This window comes from Mirounga angustirostris, unplaced genomic scaffold (assembly GCF_029215605.1).
Source record: "Mirounga angustirostris isolate CCGP_5_RB_7025 unplaced genomic scaffold, mMirAng1.0.hap1 SCAF_5, whole genome shotgun sequence".
In the NCBI taxonomy this organism is placed as follows: domain Eukaryota; kingdom Metazoa; phylum Chordata; class Mammalia; order Carnivora; family Phocidae; genus Mirounga; species Mirounga angustirostris.
This window is the reverse complement of record NW_026991713.1, coordinates 172,619,837-172,634,635: the sequence shown is the minus strand read 5'-3', so window position 1 is coordinate 172,634,635 and position 14,799 is coordinate 172,619,837. Positions and strand designations below refer to the sequence as shown.

The 14,799-nt window shown below is 58.4% G+C and overlaps 2 protein-coding genes and 1 long non-coding RNA gene across 7 annotated transcripts; 1 reads left to right on the top strand and 2 right to left on the bottom strand.

The window, feature by feature from the left end:
• Positions 1-3,439: 3,439 nt before the first annotated feature.
• On the bottom strand, positions 3,440-8,614 carry CLDN15 (claudin 15). 5 transcript variants are annotated; one of them, XM_064593199.1, is made up of 5 exons: positions 7,482-7,668; positions 5,479-5,574; positions 4,467-4,548; positions 4,264-4,380; positions 3,440-4,183 (listed from the first exon to the last, which is right to left on the bottom strand). In XM_064593199.1, exons 1-5 carry the CDS (start codon positions 7,666-7,668, stop codon positions 4,066-4,068), a joined length of 600 nt encoding a protein of 199 aa, XP_064449269.1. In that variant the 3' UTR covers positions 3,440-4,065. The 5 variants fall into 5 exon arrangements, with proteins under 5 accessions (XP_064449269.1, XP_045731581.1, XP_045731579.1 ...); XM_045875625.3 differs by lacking the exon at positions 7,482-7,668 and adding an exon at positions 8,299-8,614 and having other exon boundaries at positions 3,442-4,183; XM_045875623.3 differs by having other exon boundaries at positions 3,442-4,183; positions 5,479-5,643.
• On the top strand, positions 4,694-7,436 carry LOC135364587 (uncharacterized). Its single transcript, XR_010412010.1, has 3 exons — positions 4,694-4,988; positions 6,183-6,350; positions 7,331-7,436. It is a non-coding gene; the product is annotated as an uncharacterized LOC135364587 (long non-coding RNA).
• A 1,966-nt stretch (positions 8,615-10,580) lies between the features above and the next one.
• On the bottom strand, positions 10,581-14,607 carry FIS1 (fission, mitochondrial 1). The gene is made up of 5 exons (XM_045875626.3): positions 14,450-14,607; positions 13,393-13,525; positions 11,738-11,814; positions 11,217-11,322; positions 10,581-10,885 (listed from the first exon to the last, which is right to left on the bottom strand). Exons 1-5 carry the CDS (start codon positions 14,492-14,494, stop codon positions 10,788-10,790), a joined length of 459 nt encoding a protein of 152 aa, XP_045731582.1. The 5' UTR covers positions 14,495-14,607; the 3' UTR covers positions 10,581-10,787.
• Between the last annotated feature and the right edge of the window lie 192 nt (positions 14,608-14,799).

The window sequence follows — 14,799 nt, the reverse complement described above, 5'->3', positions numbered from 1 at the left end:
TTGGTGGTTTTAAAAGATGGCTGTACATTTTCTGACTGTCCTTTCATCAAAAGGTAGAGTCTTTGTCCCCTTCCCCCGGGATTGGGGCAGAACTGTGACTGCTTCAACCAGTAGAGGGTGGCAGAATTGAGACCACGTGACATTCAAGGATTGGTAGTAAAAGGGAGGGAAGCTTCTGCCTCGTCAACTGGGAAAATTGTCCTTCCGGATCCCTCCGTCACCGTGTGAGAAATCCAGCCATCCTGAAGCTGCCACGCCACGAGGCACCCGGATTGCACGGGGGAGCCACACGCAGGTGCCGCCGCCGCCAGAGCCAGCCGAGCCAGGCCCTCACGCCACCCCAGCCCAGGCTTCCCTCATGGGAGTGAAGACCCCTCCAGAAGACTCCGACTGCCAGGCATCAGATCCCCCTCAGCCGTTGGAGGCTTCCTGGCCGTGTCCTCAACATCACGGAGCAGACACAAGCCAGCTCTGCTACGCCCCAGAGGCCTGACCTACAGCATCCGTGTGTATAATCAAGTGGTTCATGCCACTGCGTCTCGGGATGGTTATTACGCAGCAGTAGTAACTGGGACACCAGGAGTCCGGTTTGCTGGCTTCCGACTTCTGGCCTAAATTTATTGTCTCTCCCGTGAAGGGAAACTTTCCTGGGTCCTAAACTTTCAGTTTTCCTCTCCATCAGGAAGTACATGCAAGCAAGAAAACAGAAAAAAAAAAAAAAGGAGGAAGGAAGGAAAGAAGGGAGGGGAATAAAAGACTATGTCTTGGCTGAGAAACGCCATCAGCACTCGCTGTGATCACCTGCATTGGACTTCCTGTCAGATTTGCACTGAGCACGATCTCTTTGGTTTATTTCCTAAATCCGCTGGGTTTGTTCCATATTTTGCTGTAACAAAAAGAATCACGTAGGTTCTGCCTGGTGTAAGATTTGCCTACTCGGTGACACACTCAGGCTTGCCAGCTGACCTTGATAGGACAGAACCAGACCCACGGGCTCCTCGTTGCTCTGACGCCAGGGGGCTCCAGGAGTCCTCCATTGACATTCTCTGGGAAGGGTCTCTGGACCCCCACTTAAAACAAGGGAAGCCTTGAAGAGTTCTCGCCAGCTTCCTACGTGCTGGGGAGATTGGTCTCTACCTTGGGAGACACCGGGTCTCTGGGAAATGAACAGGGTGCCAAAAGCGTGTAGAGGGTGGTCCCAGTGTCCAGTGAGGGAGCAGCACAGCCTCCTGGGCGCACAGGGGGCAGGAGAGGTTGATTCTAGAGCCTGGGGGCTCACTCCTACAGCCCTCAATGAGAGTTGAATTTGGTTGGATTCGTTTGGAAAGGCCAGAATTCTGCGAAGCAGGCCAGGTGTGTCTTCAGTCTTGGGCAAATCCTGGTCCTACTGGTCCTACTGTTTCCTAACTGCATAGCTCGGACAGGTCGCTTACAGGTCACTCTTTCTTAGAGCCACCACCCCGATAGTGGGAGGATTAAACGGGACAGTGCGCCCAGCCCAGTGCCTGGCATTTGGAAAGTTCTCAGTCAGTGGCAGCCGTTGACATGATTGCCTAAGACCTCCAGCAGTTTGTTGTCGAGCCTTGTGACGGCCTGTTCCTCCGAAGACTGGACATTCCTCGCCGTAGCCCGAGCACCTAACACGGCAACCCGCTGCTTACATTTCTCTCGGCTCCTAGCTTGTGAGTTCTTTGGGGGCAGGAGCTGTGTCTTGGCGCCACACTAGCTTATAGCAAAGAAGGAAATAAGTATTGTTTAAAAGGGTAAGTGTGTTGATAGCTCCTAATAGCCAACTGACTATGCAGGAGGGACGGAAGATGTCAAAACTTAACCTAATGCCCGTGTTAAGGCGAGTACTTAGTTGCTCAAGTGTGGAGGCTGGCTCGTGTTAGCTTTCCTGAGAGCGGGGAAGGGGCGAGAAGAGGCAGGCTGGGCTCTGGGAAAGGAGGTAGAAGCTGTGGGGCGGGGGGCAGGTGGAAGTTGGGGTCAGAAGTGCCCTGGGTGGTGTCAGGAGATGTAATTGGCTTTTGTTCTTCTTCACGGCGGGGGCGGGGCGGGCATGCAGGATACAGGCGTCCCTGAGGAACTCTGATGGCCTCCAGAGTTGTAAGACCCTTCTTAAGGGGTAGGTCTCATTTTTGAGAGAGAATCCCACTATGGGTTTGCTAACAGAGCAAACCCCATGGGCCAGTCCTTGGCACAGTAGGTGGGTAGATCGTGACACTAGGGCCCATGCTCTCGTGCAGTCCCTTCCACACTGACTCTCCACTTGGCCACGTAACTGGCTCAGCCAGCGGGACATCCATAAACTTTATGGGAGCAGAGAGTGAGGGGGAAAAGGATATAGAGACTTCAGCAAACTTCTTGACCAGGAACCCCCTTAACAGCTTCTGGGGAGACCCATGGGACGCCCCAGTGCCAGTGTGCTCCCATGGCCAGTGAGCCGCCCCAGTTCGCTAGGAGAGCACGGTTGTACGGAGGAAGGGGAGGGCCGGGGCACAGAAAGGGGGGCCAGGGCAGCGTATCGAGGCCTTAATGGCCCTGGGCTTTTCTCCCGAGGCACTAGGGACCTGCTAAGGCAGCACAATGCTTGGCGCTCCACGAGAGGAATGTGGACGGGATTAGAAAGACGGATGAGAAGCTCGACTGGGGGAACCCTATCCTGAGCAGGAGACGATGAGGGCCCGACCTGGCGAAGGCAGTGAAAGGAGCGAAATAAGTGGATGTGAAGAACACTGCGGAGGGGGAATCCACGGGACCTGGGGGAGGTGGCGGAGGGCAAGTGAAGGGAGAGCCTGAGATGTTTGACCTTGTGGAGCTGTGTGACTCAGGGGTCGACTGTGCTGGTCACAGGAATGACAGGAAGTGGCTGGGGGGAGAGCGATGACGTTGGTGAATTTGCCAGCCTGGGGAAAACACACAGGGGGTGCGTGTACTTCTGAGGCTCGGGAGAGAGGGCCCAGTTAGAATGCAGATGTGGGTGTCTCTCCATCCCGGGGGACTGTCAGTGCAGGGGAGTGGGTAGGATGAAAGAGAAAGGAGAAGGGGTGAGACCAGAACTCAGGCCACCCCCAGTGACTAACTGGTCATCAGGTCAGCACTGCCGAGGTTGGGTACAGGGTTAGGGCCCTTGTCCCTCTCCTTTCATTGGATGCCAGGCCTCTCTTATGGCTTCATTTTCCTGTCTCCCACTGGGCCTGTTCCAAGCAGCCCACAACCCAGTCAGTGCTCTGTCTGGGTTGGACACCACTGAGTCACACACACACACCCCACCGGTATGCAAGCCTCTGGGAAGAGCTGTTCAGAGACTTTTCTGGAAGTCGTTGAATCTTTCCCCAGAAAAATCTGCCTACAGGAGACCTGGTTGATTTGACAGACAATTTCAAAGGGCTGTCAATTTGTGCTGTCCACTCTTAGGCACAGCTGAAGGAACTCTGCTCAAGGTCAGCTGTCTCCTTGAGAAAGGTCGAGCGTCAAGAGGGACTTGTTAGCTCAGGCTGGCCGGGGAGATATCTCTGCCCCTGTCAGTTTCCCAGAGGTGGGTCTTCCCGTATGCGCTGCTTGATGACTCTTGTCAGTAATTATGAGTGCCACACTCTTGAAATCATTTGCAACCCCTCCTCTTTTTTTCGGAAGAGACAGTCCAAAGGTGATAAAGAGAGGGACAGGTGACAGCCTGGGGTCCAAGACTGAGATGGCCCTGGGGGCCACCCCAGCCACCCGTTGCTTGGCCAGCCACTTCATGACACCCTCCATCCCTGAACAGTTCATAGTACAAATTTATTTATGCATGTATTTATACAGAATACAAACGGTCGGGGACGCCTCCGCCCCCTTAACCAACCAGCGCCCAGACCCAGAAGGTCCTGCCCCAGGAGTCCGAGGTGAGTTCTCAGGAGGCGGGTTCTTGGCCAGACGAAAGAGGCGGGGCCGGGGCCGGAGGCGCGGTCAGAGCTGGGCGTGGCTTCCGGCCACGGGGCGGAGTCGGGACGTGGCCTGCAGCCCGGGGTTGGGGGGCCGCTCTCCGCTGGGGGCAGTGGGAGGGGAATGGGGTCCACTGGCGTCCTACACGTAAGCGTTCTTCCCGTACTTGCCAAAGGTGCTGTCGCCTTCGTCCGAGGCCGCGGGGCGCAGGCGGCCAGGGAGGCCGGGGGACCGCACCGCGGAGGCCTCGTAGGGGAGCCTGGTTCAGAGAGGCCTGGCTCAGCGGAGGGGAGCCCCCGCCCCGCCCTCCCCGCCGCCGCCGCCGCACGCCGCCCTTACCTGGGGGCCGGGGCCGCGTCGGGAGAGCCGCAGCAGCCGGAGCCGAGGCAGAAGCCGCCCAGGATGGCGAGCAGGGAGGCGCTCCAGCCCAGGTAGAGGGCAGGGCCCAGCTCGTACCTGGGGACAGGAACGGGGCGGGGCAGCGCTAGCTCGGCCGGCCGAGTCCCACCCACAGCCCCCCGGGCCGGGGCGCCCACACTCACTTGGTCCCTGCATACACGGGGTCGAAAAATTCCTGGGTGATGTTGAAGGCGTACCAGGAGATGGCCACCATCCCGCAGAAACCTGGGGAGGGAGAGGAGGGTCACGCTCGAGCCCCAGGCCCGGCAGAGGGGGAGGGGGAGGGGGTAGCGCAAGTCCAAGAGCAAGCTGCACTCCCTCCCTAGCTCCTGACCTTTCTGTCTCCTAGGGTCCCAAGCGCAGCCCCTCTTTCATGTCTAGTCTCCCACGTTCTGCCCTTGGCCCGTTCTTTATTGCGACCCGCCCCGCATCTTGATCACCTAGTTGCCTCACTCGGAATCTGCCCCAACCAAATCCTACCGGTCCTGGGAAATCCAGCGGCCCCAGCAATGGTCCGGCGCAGCCTGCCCTGACGCCGTTCCTTCGGCCTCCCAAAGCCCCCAGAGCCTGTGACCTGCCTTTGCCACTCAGTGCAGTGAAGGCCTGAGGCCAGGGAGACCCCTGGACTGCAGGACCAGCCTCACCCCTCTCTGGGGGCTCCTCCAGTAAGTCACCGGAGTTTTCTGAGCCTGTTTCCGCATCTAGAGAAGAGGGCAAGACCCACCCTACCTCACAAACTGAGAAGAGATGGCCTGTCGCCCGGTGTTGTTACTGTCTGCACTGGGTTTGCATGCTTTCCCCCACCTCTGGTCTTCCTGGCCGGGCTGTAAGCTCTGCCGGGCGGGGGGCGGCAGACGCTCACTCACCTTTGGGGTCCCTCTCACACCTCACTCATGCCTGGCTCCTAGTGGGGGCTCAAGGAACCTTGCTGATGGACTGATTTGTAGCTGAGGGATTTTGGTGAGCATGAGTGAGGCTGGGTGAGCAGGGGGAGGGGAATTGCTGAGCAGGGAGGGCAGGTGTCGGTGCAATGGGGAAGGTGAGACACACACTGGCAGTGGCGAGCTGGAGAGGACAGGGAACCCCGGGTCCGCTGCCACCACCCTCAACCCCCCACCACAACGCAGGGCACACCCGCCCCCTTCCCCCAATTACCAGCCAATATGTGGAGGGCCCCCGCAGCGGCCGCCAGCTTGGCCTTCCGGGAGAGCTCCATGCTCCCAATGTTTACGCAGCGCAGCCCCACCATGCCTAGGAAGAGGCCCAGGAAGCCCAGGAAGATGGCGGTGATCATGAGCGCCCGGCAGGCCTGGATGTACCCTGGGGAGGTGGGGCGCAGCCATGGGTCCCTCAGCTGGCCCCTTTCCCCTCCACGACCGAGCCAGCCCCTTACAGCCAGTCCCTGCTCGGGTCTCCGCGCATAAAGGCCCTCAAGTCCTCTCCTTCCCCGTCAGGCCCTATTCGACTGAAGGGTCAGACGGTCTCGTTCCCAGGAGCTCACCTCAGCCCCAAGGGGTCTCAGCGTCTGCTCCCCGCCCCCCACCTGGCTTCCGTGGGCCTCGCGACAGGCTCGCTCCTGGCACTGCTGACACTGGCCGGAGCGTGCTCTGTCCTGGGGGCCGCCCTGTGCACTGCGGGATGTTCAGCGGCATCGCGGGCCTCTACTCATTAGATGTCGGTAGCAATCCGTCCCAAGAGGGACAAGCAACATGTCTAGACACTATCAAACGATCCCTGAGGGACAAAATCACCCCCAGCTGAGAGCCACTGGCCTGTTAGGTCCCCACCACGCTCTGTTGTGAATTACAGAAATTGCACATGAGTACTCCAGCCCCTTCCCCGCGCCTGCTTCTCTCTAGGTCCCACCTGGTGCCTGGCACAGCCCTAGTCGTCCTGAACTGAGCTTTCTCCCGAAGCGACCGGTAGGGGGCAGCAGCGGCCTATAGGTCACTGGAAGAGGGCCGTTTCCGCCGGGGGGGAAAGTGGGATACCCGGGCGCAGGACCCATCCAAGCCCATCTAGCTCAGGTATGTTTGGTGCCTCAGTTTCCCCTTTCTGAAAGCTGAAGGAAACGGCCCCCTTCCTTCCTGGTCCCCCCTCCCCCCTTCTCTGTGATAGTTGCCAAGCACTCCAAGGACCTTGCTCCCCTTTCCCTGGGTGGGGCAGTGTCTCTGGTGCTGAAGCAAAGGCTGGGTCTCTGCCAGGAGGATGTGGAGTGGCCCGGGGTTGGCAGGTAGGGAGGAGGGACAAAGTTCTCACTCCCTCTGGAGTTCCCACCCTCTCCCCTGCCCCGTATCTTCTACGCACCCATTCACCATGCATTTCCACCTGGGACTTGCCTGGCCCTGGGTCCCCAGGTGGCCGTGGTAGACCAAGGGGAGATTACTGATGGGCCCCGAGGGAGCGCGGGCTGGGCGGGATTAAATGATAGGACCTCCCCTCGGGACCCGCCAGCCTGGGTTCCAGCCCCCCTACCACCTGTGGGACCCTGGGCAGGTTAACGCTTGTCCTTGGGGCTTCCCAGCTTTGGTATGAGGAGGCCACTAACAGGCTGCACGGAGACAGCGCTGAGAGGGAACAGCTGAAGAGCCGAGAACCATGTCTGGGGCCCGGATGGCACCCAGCGCTGGGCAGCGGCCCCCTGCCCTTCCCCACCAGCATGCTCTTGCCCCTCCGTCAGCAGTTCCAAGCAGGGCCCTTCTCGGGCGGACAGGCTCACAGCAAAGGCCCCTCCTCAAGCCACGGTATGGTTGGGGTGGGGGAGGTGGGACTGGCCGTGGCTGCTGAGTCGGCTGCCTCCAACGTCTCTTCAGGCCACCGGCATCCTGGGCTTCTGGCCCAGAGGGTACTCAGCTTTTATAGGGAGCTGTGGGGGCGGGGGGGCACTTGCCTTGCACACAGTAAGTGCTGGGGAGAGGGATGAAAGCGTGAAGCCCCTACTGCTGTCTGAGAAGATTCTGGGAAGAGTGGGGGCACGGAGACCCACCGAGATCCCCTAACTTCTCAGAGCATCTCTGGCATTCCTGGAGGATTTCGTGGAGCCCTGTTCCAGACCCAGCGTTGGCTTTAGTTCTGTCCACTACCCCGCACCTGCAGTGGGGGCCCGGAAAGAGCACGATGGCTACAAGGAGGGGTGGGAGCAACACTGCCGAGGGTACCTGGTCCTCCCCTCTTGGTCTCTGGCATGGGGCCGCCGGAGGGGGGGCTACTCATAGGGTGAACAGGAAGCAGGAAGATGCGACCGCCACCAGGGAGAACCTTTCTGGGCCAAAAGAGCTGTAGGCTCCAGCCTGCGAAGAACTTCAAAAAATACACTGCCTGAGAATGCCGAGCACACACGCCCATGCGCGCGCATACAGCCCCTACCTGCTTCCAGACCCTCAGAGCTTCGGGGAGACTCCCTTTCAAAGGGCCCTTTAGAACTCGCCACGGCAGTGGGACCGATGCCCCAGGAGCCTGAGGCTTGTACGTGTCTCAACCCCAAGAACCCAAGATGGGGCATCCTCTTCACCCCATGAACCCCAGCCCTCCCACGCCAGAGCTAAGAGGCTGAAATTGGTTGTGTGCATACATCCGCTAACGTACCACGTTGACATCCTGTGTGCTTTATCGCAGCACACGGCCATCCCACGAGCCAGGGCGATTATTACCCTGACCCTACAGATGGGATCAATGAAGCTCACGTATCACCTGCCTGGGGCACAGAGCTAGTAAACCGAGCCCAGCAGGCAGACCCTGGTGCCTGCACTTGTAACTACTAGGAGTGTCACATTAGGGCAGGGGGACACGTGGGACGGGGTCTCTACCGCAGTTCCAGAAAGGGCACTGCCCCCCTCCCCCCAGCTTGATCCAGGCCTCCCTCGACAGTCTGGCACCCAAGGCCCGACCATGGGCAGCACCCACCCTCCCTGGGGCTCTCTCCCTCCTCCAGCCTCCTGCCACCCTCTGCCCCCTGGAGCTCTCCCCACCCCATACCAGAGAGGGCCAGCAAGGACGGGAACTCCCGGCAGTTGTAGACTCCCATGGAGTCGGTGGCACAGCTAAACCAGAGGTTCTCGAAGATGGTATTGGTGGTGATGACGTTCCCGTGCACGGTGGACACTCGCCAGTAGCTGTGTGGCAGGGTCACCCCCAGCATCAGCAGCCCCAGCGCTGCCATGAAGAAGCCGAAGGTCTCCACGGCCACTGACATGGTGGGATGCAGGGCCCCGAGGGGCGCCGGGGGCCCCAGAGGAGGGGAGGGGCTGAGCCCCGCAAGAACTTGAGGGGTTTTGGCTAAGTTGGGGTGTTAAGGCAGGCTGGGGAGAGAGGAAGGGGGGCCAGCTGCTGTGTGGACCCCAGGTCTGTCTCCCGGTTTCTGTCGTCAGCCCTCTCTCTGGGTCTCTGCTTCCCGGAAGGTCCGGGCAGAGGAATGAGCCTAGAGCACTGGGCAGCTGTTGACGAAGAGATGGAGGGAATAAAAGAAACAGGCCAAAAGTCCACCCCCTCCCCCAGCCTCTGGGCTCCCCGCCCCAGGAGGGGGGCGGAGAGGACTTATGGGAGTGACGAACGAACAAACGGATACAGCCAAGGAGGGGCCCCCATGGAAGGCAGTGGGAGCCAAGGGGAAGCGTCTCTGACTCAGCCTTCATCGGGGGCCAGAGAATGGAGTAAGAGGACAAGGAGAGAGAAGGTGACCGAGAGAGTGCGCACAGACAGACCTTTGGTGTGGCAGGATCCGGGAAGCAGAGCCACTCTCCTGGATGTTGGTGAGAACAATTTAAAAGACGCAAAAGACCTAGGGTTTGGGCCAAATCTTCCAAGGAAAATTAAGGTTGAATAAGGGAACAGGCTATTTGGGAGAAACCCACTGCTCTGGAGTCCATCCAACCCGGATTCAAACCAGACCCAGTATTTACCACAGCGACACAGGCATGAAGTTTGAGCCCCATGAGCTTGTTTCTGTTTCTGTGAACTAGAATTAGCTTCCTCACCTCATGGGTTGTATTAAGACCTGTCACCCCAGATCAAAAGCTCCCCACAAGTGTGACCTGCTCCCTCCTTGGTGACCACCCTGGGTCTGGATACCGCAAGCTGGGGTGAGGCCACCAGTTGCTTTCCTCCAAACTTCAACTTCCTGAACTTGAATTTCCCCCCTTGTCAGACTGATCTTTGATTCTCGGCACCAAGCTTGATCTTGCTGCCAAGGGCCACTGAGGGGGATAAATTACAGGCCCAGAATGTGATCCTGTGGCTAATCAGCCATCAGAACTATCACCAGCTCTATTAATTATGACAGATTAGAAACATCCGGGTCCCCACCCCAAGCTGACGGCGAGCACCTGCTGAGCACCTGTCCTGCTGTGGATGGTACCATTTTTTGCCCCTAGGCCACAGCCAGGACAGCTCTGGTTCTCATCCTGCAAATGCAGCAGGGGCTCAGTCTCCAGGGGACAGGGGCTGGATGCTACCCCCAGGCAGTCTCACAGGATATCACTGAGCCGAATGTATCCCCCCACTACCCCTCCCACCCGCCCCGGTGTCAGGCTTCCTTGCGCTCCCCTCAGGTGCCTCCTCCCCAATCCCCCCAAGCCAGGCTGGCTTGGCTGTGGAACGAGAGGTATGCAGTGAAGCAAGACAGGCCCATGCTGAGCCTGGCACGGGGCGGGTGTGGGGCAAAGCAGGCTGGGTGGGGACTGGGTCCTGACCTTCCATCTCTGAGCTGACAACCGGGATGTCCTGAGTTTGTAACTTTTCTCAAGAACTCTTGCCAAATGCCCATTCCTGCCCCTGGGCAGCGGCCCCTCCTCTGAGGAGGATGACAGGGCGGGGTGGTGTGGGGGGGGAATGCAGGAAGACAAAGGGAGGGAAGGGCGGAGGTTTTAGAGGAAACTGAGTGGGGGGCCCCCTGGTGTGGAAAACTCCACGCGCTGAGAGGCAGCTGTGTGGGTCAGAGGAGACAGGAGGCATAAATCCTGGCCTGTCCCCTCAGCTCTGCCCTTCCCGCCTCCAGTCACTGCTTTCTCCCAGGATTCTTGTGCCATGCAAAGGCCTTGTCCCCGTCCCCCGTCCCCGTTCTGCCTACCACTGCTCAAGCACACAGCTTTGGAGGAGGGGGAGGAAGGAAGGGCGTGGGGTCTGGGCAGCTTGGCGGACAAAGGCAAACCCCACACCAGCCACGGGGGGTTGGAGTAAGAAGGTGAGCAGGAAAGGACCACGGGTGACCCCCACCTTGGGGCCCAATGGAGCCCGCCCCTTCCTCAACACGGACACAGCAGTTCCCAAGCCAAGGCCCAGTTTTATTTACACTCATCCGGAGCACATGGTTTGGGGCTACTGGACACGTCTCTGGGGAAAGGAGGCTGAACGCCAGAGGGCAGTGATGGGGTGCAGAAGAAAGAGCAAGGATGGATGGGTCCCCCCTCTTCGGGTGTCCTCCATAGGCTCCCACGTATCCCTGGGCAGAGGCGGAGGTGCAGTCTCATTCAGGATTTGGACTTGGACACAGCAAGTCCGATGAGTCCAGCCAGACCCGCCACGCCCAGGGCCATGCCTCCAACAATGGCCATGCCCACTAGTCCATCTGGGAAAGGGAAAAGGGAGACTGTCAGGAGCCCAGCCCCCACAGGGACCCTGCCCACCATCTTCTTTCTCCCTGCCCGATGCTCCTCAAAAGACGTGCCTCTTCCCCTGGAGTCATGAGGTGAGGGATTCCAAGGCTTGGAGAAAGAAGGCTTCTGAGGGGCTGAGGAGGAATTGCTTGGGGGGGTGGGTAGGGGGGCATTTAAAGGGAGACCAGAGAGCCCAGGCCTGGGGGAAGGAAGAGGACTTAACCAAAAAAAGCCGAGAGACGCCTGGGGATGCTGGGGCCCAGGAGAGTGGGGAGTGGAGGAGGTCAGAGAAGAAGAGTTCACCTTTCTTCATGGCCTTGTCAATGAGCCGTTCCAGTTCCTTGGCCTGGTTGTTCTGGGGCTCAGTCTGCAGCAGGCCCCGCACATACTTTAATGCCTTCTCATATTCCTGCACTCAGGGAAAACATGCCCCCCACACACACCCTCAGTATTCTGTCACTCCTCCTGCCCATCAGAGGGGCCTTCCCTTCACTGGCCCTGGGGGCTCCTCCCTCTCCCTCCACCGCCCCTCCTCCTCCCTGACTCCAGCCCCACCCCATGGAGTAGAGTCCACAAACCACCCCAACTGTGTGGGGGTGATAAGATGGGGGAGATAACCCAAGGCTTGGGGCTGCACTCCCACCTGAGGTCACCTTGCTCCCCACACCCTCGGCAGCTGGAATCTCTGTCTTTCGTCTTCCCTCAGCCTGCTATCTATCACCTTGCACCTCTGTCTCCTGCCTACAGCCCTCCTCGGCCTTCCCGAGGCCCAGGGCTCCCCCGTGGCGGAGAAACGAGAGGGCGCTGCGGCACCCCCACCTTACCTTGAGCCGGTAGTTCCCCACAGCCAGGTAGAAGACATAATCCCGCTGCTCCTCTTTGCTCCCTTTGGGCAGCAGCTCTGGGGAGGGTGGAGGAAAGAGGGTGAAAACCGCTTCTCTCCTTTCCTAGTGCTTGTGTCCCAGAGACCCCGTCCACTCTCTGAACCCCTGTATGATCCTGGGAGAAAGTCACTGTCCTGTGCTTCCCTTTCAGCTCTGGCCACTCGTGGCTTCCCCGTCAGACCTCCGGGGCAGCACGGACCCAGGCTGCCGGACACCCGGGTGATCAACACCCTGGTCTCCATGCTGCAGTCAGCTCTGGCTCATCTAAGTGAACCGACAGGAAATCAAGGCGCTGGAGAAGCCAAAGGCAGCTCTCCTCACTTCTAGCACCGTGTGTTCTCACTGCGGTCACTTGCTGCCCAGACTAGCGTTCAAATAAGTGTGCCCTCTCTCCCCCTTAAAAAAAAAATCAGCTCGAAGCTCATCTTCTGTGAGTGTTCCCTGAGTGACATGACCTGATTCTTTCTTAATTCAGTGACTTCCCAGAGGCTTATGTGCTCGGTTGTATGCTATGCAGTAGAATTTGGTAGTTTTGTGGGTGTTTATCAATCTGCCCAAGTGTCTGTTCTGTCTCCTCAACTAGAACTGGCAATGCTTAGAGACCCCATCTACGGCTGTGCCCAGCTGTAGAGGAAACCTGAGAAATCTGAATGAGCCAAATGGCAAATGTAGGGTGAAGTTATTTGCATTAGAAAATACTTTTGTTTTGGGCGCCTGGGTGGCTCAGCTGGTTAAGCGACTGCCTTCGGCTCAGGTCATGATCCTGGAGTCCCGGGATCGAGTCCCGCATCGGGCTCCCTGCTCGGCAGGGAGCCTGCTTCTGCCTCTGACCCTCCCCCCTCTCATGTGCTCTCTCTCTCATTCTCTCTGTCTCAAATAAATAAATAAAATCTTTAAAAAAAAAAAAGAAAGAAAGAAAATACTTTTGTTTTTATAGATTTACAATGGCCATCCTTCGCTAGTACCCTGTTTGCGTACACATGATTACTTGACCAAGAGAAACGGGTACAGGAGACAGAGATTAAAGGTCAGGTATTGTGGCCTCTGACAAATGGTGACCCATCCAAAACCAATAGGAAATAGGATTCCAATCGAAACAGTGCCATCTGCTCCCAGGTCTGGGGGCCTGTCTTCTGTACTTCTTCCACACCACCCTCATGGAAGGTTTTCAACAGCTGCTGAATAAACAGCATGGTGGGGGCGAAAAGCAAGGGTCTGGGACACACAGGACAGAAGCTTCTAGTCCTAATTCAGCCACGAATTCATTAGCTGTGTGACCTCAGACAAGTCACTCTCCTTATGGTCAGGCTACCAGATTGCCAGAGTCCTGCGGGGACTGCCGTGCTCTGACTCTGTGGGGCTAAACAAGGATGAGGTGGTAATTAGCCAAAAGCACCCTGGGAGAAGCCAGGCTAAGGGGCAGCCCTTTGTCGCAGCTCTTTACAGGAAAATAACTGCGAGGTGACTATTATAGGCTCCCATGTTGAAAAAGGATCCCAGCACTTGAGATGGAGGCAGTGAACGAGGCCATGGCAGTAGTGGGCAGATCCGGCTGGCAGCTGGGAAGGGGAGAGCGGGGCAGCCTAGCTCCTCACCCTCCAGCAGGGCGATGCCTTTCCGGATGTCATCGTTGTACTTGCTTCGCACCAGGCACCAGGCATACTCAAACTGCGTGCTCTTGGACACGGAGCCTGCTGCCTTCTCAGACTGAAATTTCTTTTCAAACTTCTGCCATAGGAGAGGAGAGGAGTCATTTAGAAACGAAGGGGCCCGCCATTCTCTAGCAGGACCTGCGTGTCCAATTCCCAGTTAGCCCCATCTTCCCCAGTCTCTGCCACATTTCCCTCGCGGGTCTTGGCATCCGGCACCCCAGGTTCCGCTAGCTTCATCCCTGGGACCCAGACCCAGGGATTCTGCTTCTTAGCGAGGGTCTGTCTCCTTGGACGGTAACCCCCGTCCGCTTCCCTCCCCCTAGTGGTACCGAGCGGAGATGCCGCCTACTGGCGGCTCCAGGCACTGCTCCCGAGGCAGCTGACCCCGAGTGGCTAAACAGTAAACACGCTGTCAGAACTGCTCAACCACCACCCCCGCAGTCCCTCGTCGGTGGCTGCTTCCCCCAACCGGCCCCACCCTGTCGGGCCTGGACCTTTTCTTATCTGCAAATTGGGAATAAAAACAGTCCTCACAGTGCCCACAATAGCCCACAGAGCTACAAAGATTGAGATATGGCCTGCAATGCACTTAGCACCGTTCCGGATTCTGTGAGTAATATATTAAAGAATCTTCATGGTAGTTGCTATATTCCCCCCACCATCACTGAAGGAACAATTAAAAACAATTAAAAAAAAAAAACAAACGTGCCCGCACCCTGACCTAACTCCTGCACGCGCCCAGAACCTGTCAGTCTTTCTACGCCAGACTGCAGGCCCCGAGTGTGGGGCGTGGCGGCGCAGAAAACTACAATTCCCATTAGGCTACCGGACAAAGTAGAACCTCTGGGCAGGGGCCGGACGCTGCAGAGGATGCCGGGAGCCGTAGTTCCGCTTCCCTAGGCAAAACTGATGCTGGGTAGAGGGTCTGGCCCCAACCGGACTCTCCTCGGGACCCGCCCGTCCGAATAGTCCCTTTCCCTCCCTCGAGGCCAGGCCTCACCAGCAGGTCTTCCACAGACACCAGCTCGTTCAGTACGGCCTCCATGGCCGCCGCCCCTGCAATCCTCACACCTAGGTCGCTACTGTGCCACCGTCTCCATGGCCTACTGGCAAGGCTGGAGAGCCACTTCCGTCGTCCGGCGGAAGCGGGCCCCTTCCCCATCGCAGAGCCAATTACCTTACACAGCTGACGCCGAGCCCGCCCCTCTCCGCCGGTGGCGCCCCGCCCCTTCTCTGCGCCGCCAGCGCACACGTTGGTGCTCTAATGCGCACGCTCCGAACGGTCCCTCTTTCACCACCCCCTCCACCTGCGGACCTCTCACAGTACAACTCGATGTCCCATGTTCGTCT

What these genes read in the sequence shown, in the direction of transcription:
- FIS1 (XM_045875626.3), bottom strand. Translation starts at nt 14,494, where the DNA reads ATGGAGGCCGTACTGAACGAGCTGGTGTCTGTGGAAGACCTGCTG. An exon ending in AGGCATCGCCCTGCTGGAGG is followed by an intron (nt 11,815 to 13,392) that starts GTGAGGAGCTAG and finishes CACCCTCCCCAG; the next exon opens with AGCTGCTGCCCAAAGGGAGC. An exon ending in TGACAAGGCCATGAAGAAAG is followed by an intron (nt 10,886 to 11,216) that starts GTGAACTCTTCT and finishes TCCCTTTCCCAG; the next exon opens with ATGGACTAGTGGGCATGGCC.
- CLDN15 (XM_045875622.3), bottom strand. Translation starts at nt 8,515, where the DNA reads ATGTCAGTGGCCGTGGAGACCTTCGGCTTCTTCATGGCAGCGCTGGGG. An exon ending in GTCCTTGCTGGCCCTCTCTG is followed by an intron (nt 5,644 to 8,298) that starts GTATGGGGTGGG and finishes CCACCTCCCCAG; the next exon opens with GGTACATCCAGGCCTGCCGG. An exon ending in GGCCCTCCACATATTGGCTG is followed by an intron (nt 4,549 to 5,478) that starts GTAATTGGGGGA and finishes CTCCCTCCCCAG; the next exon opens with GTTTCTGCGGGATGGTGGCC.